The 16,042-nt window shown below is 44.0% G+C and overlaps 1 protein-coding gene across 1 annotated transcript; it reads right to left on the bottom strand.

The window, feature by feature from the left end:
* Nucleotides 1-8,561: 8,561 nt before the first annotated feature.
* Nucleotides 8,562-10,654, bottom strand: LOC116635268 (P2Y purinoceptor 4-like). Its single transcript, XM_032409188.1, has one exon. It carries the CDS (start codon nucleotides 9,625-9,627, stop codon nucleotides 8,734-8,736), a length of 894 nt encoding a protein of 297 aa, XP_032265079.1. The 5' UTR covers nucleotides 9,628-10,654; the 3' UTR covers nucleotides 8,562-8,733.
* Nucleotides 10,655-16,042: the final 5,388 nt, after the last annotated feature.

Below are 16,042 nucleotides of genomic sequence, written 5' to 3'. Positions count from 1 at the left end.
CTGAGGCAAAATCAAGAGTCAGATGCTCAACTGACTGAGCCACCTGGGCAACCCCAGAATGCTGCTATTTTTATAAAAACAAATGTGTCTGAAGGATATGTATGTAAATGCCTCTGGGTGATGACTTTCTTTTGGCTTATTTATATTTTCTAATTTTTCAACAGTAAATACTGTAGTAGAAGCTTTTAAAAACCCACAAAGAACAAAATTCAACACAAGTTTGAGTGCTACTTTTGAGGAAAGTGGTAGTTGGTTTTCAGAAAGGAGGAAGGTAGCAGGTAGTGTTTCCCAAAGAACTTTGGGGTTGTAGGTAGGAATTAACAGGTCCCTGAGTTAGAAATAGAATTTGCATTGACAGGAAAAAAATTGCATGTGAAGGGAACCTTGAGAGACAAAACAGAATAGAGAATGGGTTAAGGGCTAATAAAATAACACACTTTCTGGTCCCAGTGGTGGCAAAAACAGCTTCAAGTTGTCTGCAAGCTATCCATGATTTCTGGAATGCCTCAACCTGAGCCTCATACTCCCTGGCTTCTAACATTTGCATGTTCTTGGAGTGCACCAGGGGGATACTGGGTTTAGGCCCCGAACAGAGATTTGCTATCTAGAGGTTAATGGGGGAAAACTTTGATGTTTTGTAAGAAATCCTGAAAAGTCCTTGACATCATGCAGGTGGGCCAGACAACCAAACTGTTTACAAAGTTATTACCACTTAGTCCCATGAGGTGTTCATATATAAGGTCATGTACTCAAGTACACATGTCTTCTCCTTGGTGGATCTTTATCAGTCCGACATCTTGGCAGTGACCCTGCCTAACTCACTCAACTTCCTAAAATGATTTTTTTTCCCCATACGTTTGACTGCAAATTAATTGTGTCATGAAAATCAGTGGACATTCCGGGGCGCCTGGGTGGCTCAGTCGTTGGGCATCTGCCTTCGGCTCAGGTCATGATCCCAGGGTCCCGGGATCGAGCCCCACATCGGGCTCCCTGCTCAGCGGGAAGCCTGCTTCTTCCTCTCCCACTCCCCCTGCTTGTGTTCCCTCTCGCTGTGTCTCTCTCTGTCAAATAAATAAAATCTTAAAAAAAAAAAACATCAGTGGACATTCCATTTGGGATTAGTGTGTACTTTGTAGGAGTTTTGTCTTTTTCGTCTCTTTGAAGAAGATCACCTTCCATGCTTGTCTCCTAAGTTACACTAGGTTGTAGCTTTCTGTGCTTCCATTTCCTGATTAGCAAAATGGAATATTACTAGAGTTTCTTCTAGCACTCATGTACTTAATTTATGAAACATACGGATATGGTTGATTATCACATATTAGATGTATATTCATTGATGGATGACCTGAACCACTGTCTAGAGAAATATCGATCCATTCTTTGCATTTAGCTGATGGGTTGGAGAAGATGACTTTCCTAGGATTGTGCTCAGATTCCTTTGGGCACTCTGGCAAATAAATGGAGCATGCTCAGAAATTTCTAGGATACAGTGGGTTGTTCACGAACAGCTAAAAGTATGGGCTGATGACACTCAAGCTTCTTGCGAGGTTTATCCAACTCATCCCCTCCTCCCCCAATATTGAGGCTTGTTCAGTTTTCTGAGGGAAATCTGATTATTTCAGGGTTCTGTGTCTTAGCATGTTCAGTTAGTTTTTAACCTTTCAAAGCAGACCCTGTCTGCCCTGGGGAAGAGGTAAATAAAAGTGTCAAGACACAAGGTGAGCCCCTCTGTCTCTTTCCCCTCTCCCCCACCCAATAGAGCCCAGATTTCACAGGGTACAGTACACAAGAGATGGCTAGTTGATGGAGTGAGGTGGGAGGAGGATGAGGGGAGAGGCTGGGCTTGAACAGCAATTGGGTTGGGAGAGAAATGACTGGAGGGAGAACAGGCCCTATATTAGCAACAGGAATCCTGGGCTGGGACATGGAGGGAGTGGGCAGATGGGCCTGGAGACAGGTTATCACAGATTTTAGGGTCACTGATCATGAGATGGAGTGAAAGTGTCAGAGGAGAAATAAGTGTCCTCTTTGGGTTCTGGTGGGGTCTATGGAGGTGGAGTCCAGGCTCGGTGGATGGAAAGTGGGGGAAAGAGGGCAGGCATATTTAGTGGATGTTTAGAAATATTTTCTGTGGCTTTATTTTACAGTTCTGTGAATTTTAATAAAGATTTGTGTTCAGGCTACCACAATTAGGATACAGAACAAACAGTTCCTCAATGATCATTTCATAGGAAAAATACTGTAATATTTTAAGGTAATGCACATGTGGTACCTTCATTTAAGAGTTAAGTTTGGTTTATTTTCTACACTTGAACTTATAAAATGCTTTTCTAGCCTGATGACTAAAAGTTTTTATGATCATGTTACTTAATATGCTGTATTTCATGGACTACAATATTTCACCTTAAACATCTCTGAAATTGGGATGTATGCTTGATGTCATCTTATAATTCAAAGGAAACCAGTTGTTGGGAAAACCAAGCATGATGCTATAATAATGTGATGATGCTTGATGATGTAAGATATGCACAGACTTCTGTGTCATCATTTGTTTCTGGCATCACTGAACCTAACATACCTTACTAGAGGTGGCGATTCAGAGATGTGGAAAATGTAGGCCATCTTCCTCAAGGGTTGCATGGATGCATGGGGGAAATGGACAAAGGATCAGTGGTTCTGTGATGGTGATACGGTGTGATGAGCACTGTCCTAGAGCAATGGCTAATGGGGTTCAGAGGACCTAGAACATTTCAAAGATTCCCAGAGGAGATGGTCTTTGAGCTGTATTGTCAAGAGTGAGTAGGATGATTCACCTAAGCAGGGAAGGAGTGGGGAGAGAGTGAGGAGGGAAGGAGGTCCTGGAGCTAATCCTGAGTGAGCCTGCTGGTTAATGAAAATGGAGTGAAGGGGATGTAGGGGGAGTTTAGCTTCAAAGTTTTGATACGAGGCAGATTGGTGAAGCCTTTTCATTCCATATAGAGCATAATTTTTTTTTTTTTTTTTAAGATTTATCTATTTTAGAAAGTGTGTGCCTGAGCGGGGGGAGGGGCAGAGGGAGAAGGAAAGAGAGACAGAGAAGTAGACTTCCCACTGAGCACAGAGCCTGACCTGGGGCTCCATCCCAGGACCCTGAGATCATGACCTGGGTCGAAACCAAGAGTCGGAGGCTTAACTGACTAAGCCACCCAGGTGCCCCCATGTTCAACATGATCTTAATCCTGAAGGTGAAGATTTTTCTGTTGGGGATTAAGGGAGGGTTTACGTTTCAGAAAGGTGACCCCAGGAGCAGAAGTAAGGAAATGAAATTGAGGTTGAGGGAACAAATCTGGAGTCAGGAGGATGTTTAATAGGTTGGAGCAGTGAGGCCCACGAGAGGTGATGGAATTTGAACCAAAGCAGTGGCAGGGAGATGGAAAAGACAAGTTCTAGTGAAGCTTGGGAGGTCGAACTGACCACATGATTGTGACACGTGAGGTGGGGGAGAGGCTGGGATTGAGCATGACTCCCAGATTTCTGGCTTGAGTGGACGGGGGCACCATTTACCCAGAAAGAGCAGCCAGCTTGTAATGATGTGGAGTATGAACCAAGGTGGAAATTACACTAAAGAAGTGTAGCCTACTCTTGCAAGAAACTAGGCTATAAAGGAAGAGAGAACATAAGGAGTCTCTAGCGGCTGTTCTTTTGATTGTGAGGTTAATGCTTTATAAAGGTCTTGTTGTTAATGTGTTTCTCTACTTGCAGAGTGGAACACTCTCAGACTCTGCAATTCTTTAATTTTCTTGAAGTGGCTCTTTTTGCTTTTTGTTCATGGTTTAACCACTATAAACATTCCCAGCTACAGCTTCCTGCAAGAACGTAAGTTCTGCTTCTCATCATGGATTTCTTCTTAAGGCCATTACCTTCGAAGTTGTTTGATACATTAAAAAAAAAAAAAAAAAACAACTTTCAACAAAACAAAAAGTTGAGAAACTGAAACACTAAAGAGATTTGGCTGGTTTACAAGAAAGTAAAATGAGAATACATAACTTTATAAGGTTAAGTTATGCTTCGTTGCAAACAACTCTGTGAAACATTTCCCTTTATTGTCTTTAAAATATGGGCTAAAAAGTGAATATGCTTGCAGGTATTGTGTATTCTGGAATTGCTTTGAATTGGAGTTGGTGAATGTTGGAACAAATAAATCCCAGACAACTTGTGATTTAATTTTATAGGCACACATTCATAAATTGGATTTAGGCAGTAATTCCAGAAAAGCATACACAGGAGAATCATTTGCTCTGTGTTCATTTATTCTACAAAGATTTAGTGAGTACCCATATGTTGAAGTCTTTGCTAGATCCTGTAGGAGGGGAAGTAAGAGGATTTAAATATTGCTGCTCATACTTGGTAGAAGGGGAGATGTTCCTTAGGGTGTGGATAATGGGCCAGAGAAGGGAAAGGGCGTTCTGATGCATGGTCAGGGAAGGCTTCTTGGAAGAGGTGGCATTTGAGTTGTTTTCTGAGAGGCAGCTGTTTATTCTCTTTGACTAGTCTGTTTCATGTGACACCTTTGATTAATTACCCTCTTTCTTGAAACTGTTCCCTCATTTGATTTTCTAGCATTCTATTATCCAACACCACCCCCATCCCTGTGTTACCTGTCAAGACTTTTATGGTTCCCATATCTCCTAGGTCCTCTGTTCTTTCTCTTTCCTTCTTTCTCAAAGGTACCGTTTACATCTGCAGCTTTGAATATTTCCATGGACAGATACCTCTAAACTCAGAATTTGAGCCTAAGCGGTCTCTGAACCTCCATCCTGCATTTCCAGCTGAGGCTTCCCTAGCTGCTCACGTCTAACTTGTCTGAATCTGAACTCTCCCCTGCAATGCGCAGCCTCCCTCCCTCCCTCTCTTCCTTTTTCTTTCCCCTTTGACTGTTGAGTGCCTACTATGTGCTAGGTGCTAGTTTATCATTCTTTTGATTTCTCAGGCTTGGAGTCTCAGAGTCATTTTTGTTCTGTCTCCTTACCACTCATGTCTAAATAAGTATTTTATTTCTCTAAATTCTTTCTTATATGTTTTAAAATCTTTTTAGTTCTATTTATGCCCATTATCTGTATGCTTGGATCACTGCAGTGGTCTTCTGAATGTGGATTGCCTTCTTCATTATCAGCATCACCATTGCTTTCCGAGTGTCTACCATGTTCAGAATGTTGCTAGCATGCCATGTTCTATAGATTGGAAAATGGAGTAGTGGGGGAGAGAAAACAGACCTGGAATGAGAAAGGAGCCCATCCTCAACTCCAAGGTGATAAGCCAGTGGGAGAGTCAGACCAGTGTGGAGAAGGTTTTGGGGAAGGTATGAGTAGTAAACATGTGAGCGGTGGAAATCCACATGGTGTGGTAGGAGAGCTGGGAGTTGAAAAGTTCAGCTGGGACTGGACTGTGATAGGTATGGTATGCCTGCATGAGAAGTCCGGGCTTTGTCCTATAGAAGTGAGGGTATAGGAAGGGCATGGAGTGTCATATACGAAAAATGCTCTTTTAAAGAAAATGTGGAGGTGGTGTGTAGGCTGGCTTTGAAGGGAAGGAAGCCCCATTAGGAGACCTTATGCAAGTTGGCTGTGACAGTTTTGTTCCTTTTCTCTAATTCATTCAAAACATGGGGGCTGCCAGGTTAAGTTTCTAGGTCACAGCTTTGATTATATCACTCTCCTGCTTAAATGCCCTCGGAGATTCCCTGTGCCTCGAGTGGTTCTTTTGCTGGCTCTGGGGTGGCCTTTGTAATCACACTTTGGCCCACCTTTCCAGCATTATCTCTTCCTCCTCCTCCCCTTCAAGAACCACCCATTGGCTCTCACATTCCATTTTCTCGAACACTGCTGGGGAAATTGTGCTAATTGAAATTTCACCAGTCTTCATGCTCATGCTGCCTTTCATGGTCATCTCAGCCAGCAGTAGTAATCTCACCCCTGCTCTTCCCTAATATGTACTACTACCTGTACTATTCGTTTTTGGTTAATTGACAACTGGCATGATTTCTTCTGTAGCCGCTGAAGCTGTTTAGTAAATGTTCACATTGTTGTTTGTACGTTTCTGTTTTGTTTCTCCAATAGTCTGTAACGTCCTTAAGGGCTGGCATCGTGCTTGACATTTTTGTAGGTGGCTACAGCCATGATATTGGCATCTGCTACTGCCCCAGTCATGCTGTTTTGAACATGGTAATATTTGCTAACGGAAGTTTTGTTTTAGCCTGTTCCAAACAGCCAGTCAGATTTTGCAAGCTTCTTGGGGCCCAGGGCGATAACATATTTGAGGATCCCAGCTTTTATCAAGGTGGTGGACATTGGACGACTAGATCCAGGAAGAACTTTTGTTTCTTCTAGTCTTCTTGCCCCTTCTATGGGTGAGTTTTCAGTGACCACAGAGGAGTCAGGAACATCCCCTTGACTTATGTTGGGCAGGGGGTCCCAGCAACCCTTACAAGTGGGTCTTTTTTTCAAAGGGAATAGTCTAGTTTGATTCTTGTCTTGAGATAATTGTCCCTGAAACCAAGGATGTGATGTCAACTAAGTTAAACTTTTTTGATCTCAACTATACAGAACTAAGTTAAAAATGGATGCTTATAAAATGGATGCTGTTAAGTAGGTCAGAAAACTCTGCAGAAGCAAAATTAACATTATATAGATCAGAGAAATAATTGCAAGCACTTAAGTTAACAAAGCCTAAAGGCTGGAAAACTTTGATCACGGGTGTTAAAGCACTTGCTTTTTAGGTAAAGGTGATGTATCCTGAGGATTCTAGATTAGTTTTCTTCCCACCTCCAGGGTTGGCAGTCTGGTGTGCATTCGAGGTAAGGGCTAAGGGGACATATGGGATGGCATTATGTTTTTATTGAGGAACCTAGTGCACCATTTTTCCAGTAATGTAAACCATATTAATTTGTAAGGGGTGATAATTGGGACTTTTGGATATCTGACTCTTCCCTGTTTGCTATGCAAAGAAAGGGACAAAAATGAATAAGCAAGAGAGCTGAGAGAATATTCAAAAGAGCAAACAGTTTTAAGTTCTCTTAGCTGCTATAGAGGCACTTAATGTGGAAACAGCTGACCTGCTAATTAGAAAACATCTTTGCCTATTCATTAAATTAATTATCCTAAGGAATTCTGCTAGGCAATACTTTGTCTAGTTCTAATTATTTTGTGCCCTTGAAAGCAATAAACTGCACTTTTAGAATAAAATTTTATAATTTAGACACATACATGGCTTACTCAGACACTTCCTGTAATTAGAGTGGGGTAGTAATGAGGGGTTACACTTTGGTTTTTATTAAAAAGGCTTATCCACCTCTTCATAGGGAGATTATAATGAATTATTAAAAAATGTATGTTTAGATCTGAGAACTCCTTGGAGATCATTATTGTTCAAATATGAGAGGTTTTTAAGGTTATCTTTTTGGATTACAGTGGATCTTATTTTTTTTTTTAAGAATGAACATCATACTATGATTAAAGACAGTGGTAAAACTTTTCTGTCATAAACTGACAATATGTTCAAATAATAATAAGGTGAATCGTCATTCATGCAGTCACTTTTTCCCGCAGAGCTTTTTTCTAAGCTTAATCAGAACCTTGGTTAAGAAGTGTAGTAAAAGAACACATACTGTATACTCCGTGTGTATGAGAGCAACTATATAGGTGAGCTGACCTAAAATGATGAGCTGGTGCTGTCGAGGAGAACTTGGCTGGCACTTGACCAATGTTTGGATTGGGCCATATGCTTCCATCTTAAGAGTGTGTGTGCTTCAGCGGCCAGTGCTTGGTTTCAAAGTGCTTCCATCCAGCACGATGATCTGGGCATTCTCCGGCTGGGTGACCTTGGACAAGTTACTTAAAGTTCTGTGTTTCCATTTCCTTATCTGTAAATGGGGCTAACGGTAGTTTCCACCTCCAAGGGCTGTTGTGAAGATTAAATGAGTTATTCCATGTAAAGTGCTCTTCCATAGTAAGGGCTTTATTCACTTATCCATGCATCCGTTCATTACTTATTCATTCCACTCCTGTCCATTGTACACTCACTGTGTGCTGGGCCCTGCTGCGGAGGCTGGCCTTAGGGGATAGCAGTCAGACAGCTGAGGTCCCTGTCCTATTGGAACCTAAATTCTAGGGGGAAGAGACAGACTACGTGAGTAAACAAATTAACAAGGTCAGGTACTAATTAGTGCTAAAAAGATAATAGGGAAATAGTGACTGGGTTATGGGGAGAGAGGTCAATGTTAACTAGGGTGGGTAGGAGCTTCTGAGGAGGTGACATTCAAGCTGAGGCCTGAGTGATAAGAGATAAATGTCAGCTCTGATTTTTTTTTTTAAAGATTTTATTTATTTATTTGACAGAGAGAGACGCAGCGAGAGAGGGAATACAGCAGGGGGAGTGTGAGAGGGAGAAGCAGGCTTCCTGCCGAGCAGGGAGCCCGATGCGGGGCTCGATCCCAGGACCTGGAATCACGACCTGAGCCAAAGGCAGACGCTTAATGACTGAGCCACCCAGGCGTCCCTGTCAGCTCTGATTAAAATAAGAAAGTTTTCCTTTGTGTTGGTGCCTCTCTCCATATTCTTACTTTAAAATCTCTTAACATCAATATAAAATCCTTTGTAGCAGGACACCACTCAGAGATCTTGAGCCCTTCTCCCAATAGCACATGACTGTGTTCAAACAAGTCATTGTCAACATCTTGGAGCTCATTTTCCCCAAACTTCATCTTGTCAGTACCCAGATCTGCCTATCCCTGGGTCTCTCTCCCTTGGCTCCGGCTGGGTGCTCACCCACCTTATTATGCCTGAGTTCCTGGAAGAGCCTGACTCTGTTGTTCCCAACTGATGGAAAGTACAGGATTGGGTTGAGGCAGCTGCTCATGTTCACCAAAGGCCTCCATATCTTATAGGCCAAGCTAGCCACCATTAAGAGCTGGCAGTCCTGTGAAGATAGGAAGTGGAGTGTGACATAGAAGGAGCATGTGATTTGGAAGGGCACAAAGCAGAGGGTGAAGAGGTCGCATACCAACAAGATGGTCCAGATGGATTTGGCCCGGGCTGCATTGCCTGTCCTCATGAGGGTCTCTCCTGGCTTGGTCAGGCTCCTCACCGTCAGCGAATAGTACACCAAGATGACCAAGGAGGGAAAGACGAAGCCAGACAATGTCAGAACCATGCCGTAGGCAAAAAACTGTTCAAAATTCTCTGGGCCGGTCATGTCGTAGCAGACCATCTGGCCGTCGACGTAGTCTGTGTGGGAGAAGAACAGGGTGGGCAGTAGCTGGAGGACCACCAGAGCCCAGGTGGTCGCAGTGCCCGGGAGGACGTGCCGGTGGCTCTGGGAGGGCAGTGAACACAGCGGATGGCATATGCCCAGGAAGCGGTGCACGGAGATGCAGGTCAGTAGCAGGATGCTGCTGTAGAGGTTGGTGTGGAACAGGAAGCTCACCAGCCTGCACAGCAGCTCCCCGAAGGGCCACCTGTCACCCAGGGAGTAGGTGATGATGAGGAGGGGCAGCGTCAGCACATAAAGCAGGTCAGCTACCATCAGGTTCACCGGATAGATGGTGGCACAGCTCCAGCGCTCAGTTTGGCGCCAGGCGAGCCACAAGACCATGCCATTAAGGGCAGCCCTAGCCCAAGGATGATACTGTAGGTCAGGGAGAGGTAGATTTGCTTGTAGTCCTCCAAGAACTCGCAGACTCTCTGTTCCTTTGAGACATTAGTATGCAGCATCTCCATCTCCTTGGAGGCTCCCTCTCGGAGCACAACTGCTCTTGGGAGGAAACAAAATGGGCAGCATAGCATCATGAACTTGGCCGGGTATGTGTTAGCCTCTCCCTTGATCTGGCATTCAACTCTGTGTTACCAAAGTCTGGTCAGAGTCCTTGTTTGAGATGGACCAGCTCCAGGAAAAAAGAAATTAAACCCAAGGGCACAGGAGTCTTTAAAAGCAGGGCTTGTAGACTTACCAGGTGCAAAGGGCTGGCCTTACACTATCATGTATGCTCTCTGCTCGAGGCTGGGTTGTGATAGGAAACTCAAGTATACATGGTGCGGGGAGGTGCTGCTCTTATTTAAACAGGGCACACCACCTCACGCACTATGACTCCTGTGGCTAGAATCCTTTGCATAGAGTCAGGAAATCTCCAAGGGGATTTTAATTTGTATCTCTTTTGAGATTTATTAACTGCGTGTTTGAATACTGAGGCTGATTTGCTTTTTGCTTATTAACCATCTCAGCATCCCGAACATCCAAAAAACAAATCTGAGCCATGAAGCCAGGTGCAACTTCTTCCATATTTCCATCTCTGCCTTTTGGAAGCAGATCCAATAGGCAGATCCGTGGAGCTGAGGAAACTGTGTGTGGAGCCTGCACATTTTCTGTCGCACTGGGAGGTCAGTGGGTTGGTCAGCCAATCACCATGGAGCCTACAGGAATGAAAAGAAATTGATTTCTAGGGTTTGATATTCAGAAAGACAAGCTAATACAGGGCAAGAGAGAAAGGTTTAAGATAGGTAAACTGGGATAAATTGAGTGTTGACTATAAGCTCTAACACGGAGTTTATTCACAACAAAAGGAACAGAGACCTCATTCACTCTGTCAGTCAACAAACATTTATTGAGCATCTATTGGGTCTGGCACTAGGGATACAAACATGAATAAAATACAGCTCTTGTCCTCCAGGATTTCAGTATGGTGGGGAAGACAGAAACCAATATAGCTAACTGGAACAATGTGAAGAATGGTCAACAAAATGCTGGGAAGACCAGCAGGATGCAGCAGTTCTCTGCTAAGGGAGTCGAATGAAGGCTCTTTAATGAGGTGCTATTTGAGGTGCTTGGGAAAAGAACAGAGGAGCTTGGTAGGCAAAGAAGGGTGAGGGGCCTTCCTGTGGGGGTGGGGGAGGCAGCCCACAAAAGGGAATGGAGCTTAAGGGCTGGCGTGTCCTGGGATGGCAGGGGAGCCAGCATGGGGGCTGCCACCAGAAGGAGAATGGCTGTTCTTCAGCAGGATGGTGATGGGATAGGTTGTGTTTGAGGAAGATACCCAGTAGCAGCCCAGCACTGGGCCTGGAGTGGTCAGACTGTAAGGGAGCTGTAGTGGTGCATGCAGGTGAGGGACGCTCAGTTCCCCAAGTGAGGCTGTGCAGGGTGGATGGAGGGGAGGGACCTGTCCCCGGAAATGCTGCTGAGGCAGGAACGACAGGACTGAGTGGACATGGAGCATGCACCAGAGGAGGAGTTGCGGGTGTCCCTGAGACAGGATGAGGAGGTGGTGAGGGCAGTGCCTGAGCCGAAACCTGAAGCTTGAAGGTTGGGCCTGATGTTCTGAGGTTGGGGGACGATGGCTCTCTGTGCTCCAGCTTGCCGAAGGGCTCGCCACCTTGTTAACTGGCTTTACAATCTACTTGACTAAGGAGAGCAAAGCTTTTTGGCTGGGTGAGTCAAAAGAACATAGTTTTCTCTCATTTTGTTCCCTGTAATCTTTCATGTGGGGGGTTGGCAAATGCTTAGTTATTTCCAGCAAAGCTGCCTTCCCTTCTGCTTGGTGTGGGCTCTCAGAGGGAAGCCAAAGAGGGGGACCAGCAGGGCTTAGTGCAGGCTCGGCCAGCCAGTTCACACTGTGATCTTACTTAATCCTCAGAACAACCTTGTGGAGGAAACTTTTATTAGCTCCTGTTTACTGCTGAGGAAATTGAGAGAGAAGACACCCATATGGGGCTCACTAGGCCCTCTAATCTAGTATGCTTCTTTCTGATGTGGATGGTGGGTTTCTGCTCCCTCAGAGCACCTTGTGATGTGGTGGAAAGTGCTCAGATCTAGCTGCCAGGGACCACTAGCACAGTTTGAACTAAGCCACCTTGTCTCTCGGAGCCATGCTCTCCTCAGCTATAAAATGGGACAGTCTCTCTGGTGAGGTTGCTGTGAGAATTAGCTAGAAGAAAAGCACACAGGCCCCACCGGCCTGCCCCAGGGGAGAGACTCAACACATTTTAGTTCTCTTCCCACGCCTTCCTCCCTTTTTTCCTAGAGACTGTTTAGCTCTTTTGTTTGTGTGGGAGGATGGGAGGGCAAGTGTGCCTTTGGTATGCCATAACTGGAGAAAGTCCCTTTTCTTCATGGCTCTTACCTTCTGCTATGGTCTGAATTGTGTCCCCTACAGATTCATGTGTTGAACCCTTAACCCCTAATGTGACTGCAGTAGGAGTGAAGAAGTAATTAAGGTTAGATGAAGTCATAAGAGTGGGACCTTAATTCTGTAGGATTAGTGTCTTTGTAATGAAGGACAGCAGAGAGCTGGCTTTATGTGAGGACATAGTGAGAAGGTGGCCTATAGGCCAGGAAGAGAGCTCTCACCAGGAACCAAACCCTGCAGTTCTCGATCTTACACTTCCTAGTTTCCAGAGCCCTGGCAGTGTTGACCACCCCTTCCTCCTTGAAGCCTCTCTTCTCTGGCTTCTGTCACCCTTTGGCTTTTCTCCTGCTTCCCTAGAACTCCTAACTCTGCCCATTCACTGGGATGCAGAACTGAAGGGCCATGTAGCTATTCATAGAATAAAGGCAAAGAGTGGAAGAGAGGCAGTCTGGGGTTTTACAATTGATGAGAACTTAGGAAGCATCTGCCATGATGAATGGGATTCTAAGGAGAAGCCCACACTTCTAGAAATTGTGTACTGCATAATGCAGTTCCCCCTCTTTGTCACCATTTCCCCAAGAGCTTTCAAAAAGACTGACACAATTTAGGGATGGAATTAGTTTCTTTTAACTGGGCTCAGTGGAAAGATGAGCCTCAGGGAAAGAATGAAGCCGGTGTCCCCAGTGTGTAGTTAAATGGGTATGACAGCTTCTGACCTTGAGCCCAGGGTTCTTCCCAGTGTGAGTCTCCAAGAGCCTGGGTCTGTTTCCGGCCCTCTGTGAACAGGGGCCTCAGCAAGCCCTCCCAGGAGCAGTAGTGATCTCTGGGTACCACACTGGACATCTTCCAAAGGGGATGGGGAAGTCTTTTTCATCTTAATGGTCTAAAATAGTTATCACCACCCAGGGAAAAGACACACCTAAGATGAAAGAACTGTTTTCTCTCCTTTAACAAGTGTTTACAAGATACATATTTCAAGAGTTCAGAAAAGGGAAAAGTTTTGAATAAATTTGAGTAACAACAAAATGTTACTACCTTTCAATTGTGGAGGAAAGGTTGTTGAATGAGAAAATCTTTAGAAAAGATTCTGGGCCAAAGGAGTGGGCATTGCTCATTTTCATTTTAAAATGCCACTATTGTATTATACATGTTTAATCTATGAATTGATTTTAATATTTAATATTTAATATATCTGAAGACTTCTCTTGCTTAAACAGATATTTAAAATAAAACAAGCTATTTAATGGAGTCTCATAAATACCTTCAGACAGTGAAAGTTCATTTTTACAAGTTATTCTGCAAAACTGTTGATTAATATGTGTATTTCTTAATTTCCAAAGATGAATTAGGGATTTATTATTCATACCACAATGTAATTATTTGATTTTTCAACAAGTTTTTTAAAAATGAGGCCCCAGGGGCGCCTGGGTGGCTCAATTGGTTAAGCGACTGCCTTCGGCTCAGGTCTCCCTGCTCCCCCTGCTTGTGTTCCCTCTCTCGCTGTATCTCTCTCTGTGAAATAAATAAATAAAATCTTTAAAAAAATGAGGCCCCCAGGTACATTTAATGAGGTGGTGGATTAAAGTAGGTGGTGGTTTACTTTGAATTACTTTTCCTGTGTTTCAAATTCACTAGATAACTTGGTGTTATTTGGCCAGCAGACCAGTGGGTGGCGATGAAGACCGACGGGTTACAATCCACCCCCCCCAACCCCCCTCCCCGGAGGAAGTAGGAACTGGGGTCGGGCTCAGGTCCAGGAATAGCAGCTGTGGATGAGGTATAATTCACTGAGGACATACAGGAAACCCCACCAATCAAACTACCTCTTATTTGTCTTAATGTCTACAGTTACTGTGCTCGGTTCACACAATGAAATGGAGATACAGTCAGCCAAAAGCAGCCTGTTATTGTGATTGATTTTTAAAAAAGATCTTATGAGACAGGCACTGTGGCAGACGTTATTTCCCCCATTTTATAGATGAGTGAACCGAGGTTCAGAGAGGTTCGGTGGAAGTCGTATCTGTGATGATTTGGGCAAAGTCTGGACTTCTTTTACAAAGTAGAGACTCAGCTCATTCCCACATTTCCAGGAAATGTTTTCTTACTACTCCCCCCATCCCCCCACCCCCACCCCCCAGTCATACAATAAAGAAAGAGGACACAGAAATAAAAGAACGGTTCATCCCTGAAGTAACTTTATGTAGTGCCTTTGTTATAGATGACAGACCCCTAGTTTAAAAAGCATGATCTGGAAAGAATGGTAAAGAGAGAACAGAATAAATAGAATTTTTTAAAAAAACCTATCAAGAATGAGACCTACATAGCAACTCTCTGTCCAGTTTTAAACTATACCTGAGTCTTAAGATAAAAGGCACTGACATTAGCTTTTTAATGATTTTATACTATATTTTTACACTGTAAGCTTACCCCTGCTATGTTCCTGGATTCCTCTTACATATTTCAATTGTCCCAAAATATTGGAGTCCAAGGGCTTTTTTTTTTTCCCCTCAAGGAAAGCAAATTGGATCCTTTAAATAATTTAGAGGACTGTCTAGAGACAGTGAGTACTTAATTTCAGCAATTAATTCATATAGCAGCTTGCACATTGTTGTTTTCTGTTGACAAGGATCTGACATAATTGGCAGCTTCAAATTAGTGTAAACATGGGGAGTGATCGGGAAACACTGTTCTGACATTGTACTGTCATAACAGACTAGGTGGTTGCTCTGAAAGCCAAGTTACTTTGTCTAGAAAAATAATCACTACTAAAAAAATAATTTTTTTTTACTCCATCTGTACAATTGTATGATCCCCTCAAACTGACTTTGAAATTGGAATTTTTAACATTAATGATGCAGGAAAAATCACTGTAGCTATATTGTCCTATGGTTGTAGAAGTTCATTGTTGCCTTTGGGCTCACAAGCTTGAAAGGGGATCTTTATGAAACTTTTTCCTCTTCCTTTCATTTGGCATCAAAGATCTTTAAATGGACCACCACCTACTTTAATCCACCTGTGTTCTGTGTCAAGAAATGTAGAAACCTGGTTTGGTTTGGGGCAAGAGTAGAGATCGGTAGCAGAGCCTGGTGCTCTAGGACTAGTGGTAAAGTTGCCCAAGGCATCTGCAGAGTGGAGGGCTTGTGTCCCAGGACCCCTCCTTCCATCCACTCTTACCCTCAGGCAGCAAGTTCCCCTCACAGCCTGCCCCTAAAATGCTGCTTAAATCAGTAACATGCTGACAGGCTGTCCATCACTGGAGCCTTTCCCGTTGCTAGGGTGTTGCTAAGGTGGGGGGCTCTGGACACTCAGCACATGGGGGAGGTGGGAGATTGCTGTTGTCTTAGCTTGAGTTTCCCAGAAAGCAGAGCCGAGGTTTAGTGTGCAACCATTTTATTAGGGAGTACAGTCCCAGGGAGCAGAAGGGAGGGACAAAGGGGAATAACCTGGTGAATGAGGGAGAACTAATAGGAGGACTCAAAGGTGGGTTATTGAGTTGGCCCCCACAAAAAGCAACTTGGTGTTCAATCCCAAGAGACTGTCCTCTTGAATCAGCTGCATCCCAGGAAGGTTCTCCCAGGGCCAGAAGAAAGGAGGCATTTGTCCACCAGTTTTTCTCTCCCACTGGCCAGGCATGTCCTGTGAGTAGAGAAGAACATCAGAAAGAGGAAACACACTGAAAAAAAACGCATTTTGGCACCAAACCCCATTTTTCTTTTGCCCTATAAGGTGTTACCCTCTTCCTTTACATGCACTTCTGGGTTGCTTTTGCACGGGAGATGAGGGTCTCTTGCTGTATCTGATCCCCTGTTTGTGTCAAGTCATTCTTCGTTTTTTCTTGCTCATTTTTCTCTATTGAGTTGTCTTGTTTGTGTTGTTACTGATTTTTAGGAG

This window comes from Phoca vitulina, unplaced genomic scaffold, assembly GCF_004348235.1.
Source record: "Phoca vitulina isolate PV1807 unplaced genomic scaffold, GSC_HSeal_1.0 scaffold10, whole genome shotgun sequence".
Classification (NCBI taxonomy): domain Eukaryota; kingdom Metazoa; phylum Chordata; class Mammalia; order Carnivora; family Phocidae; genus Phoca; species Phoca vitulina.
Note: the sequence above shows the minus strand (reverse complement) of the source record. Positions and strands in the feature narration are given on the sequence as shown.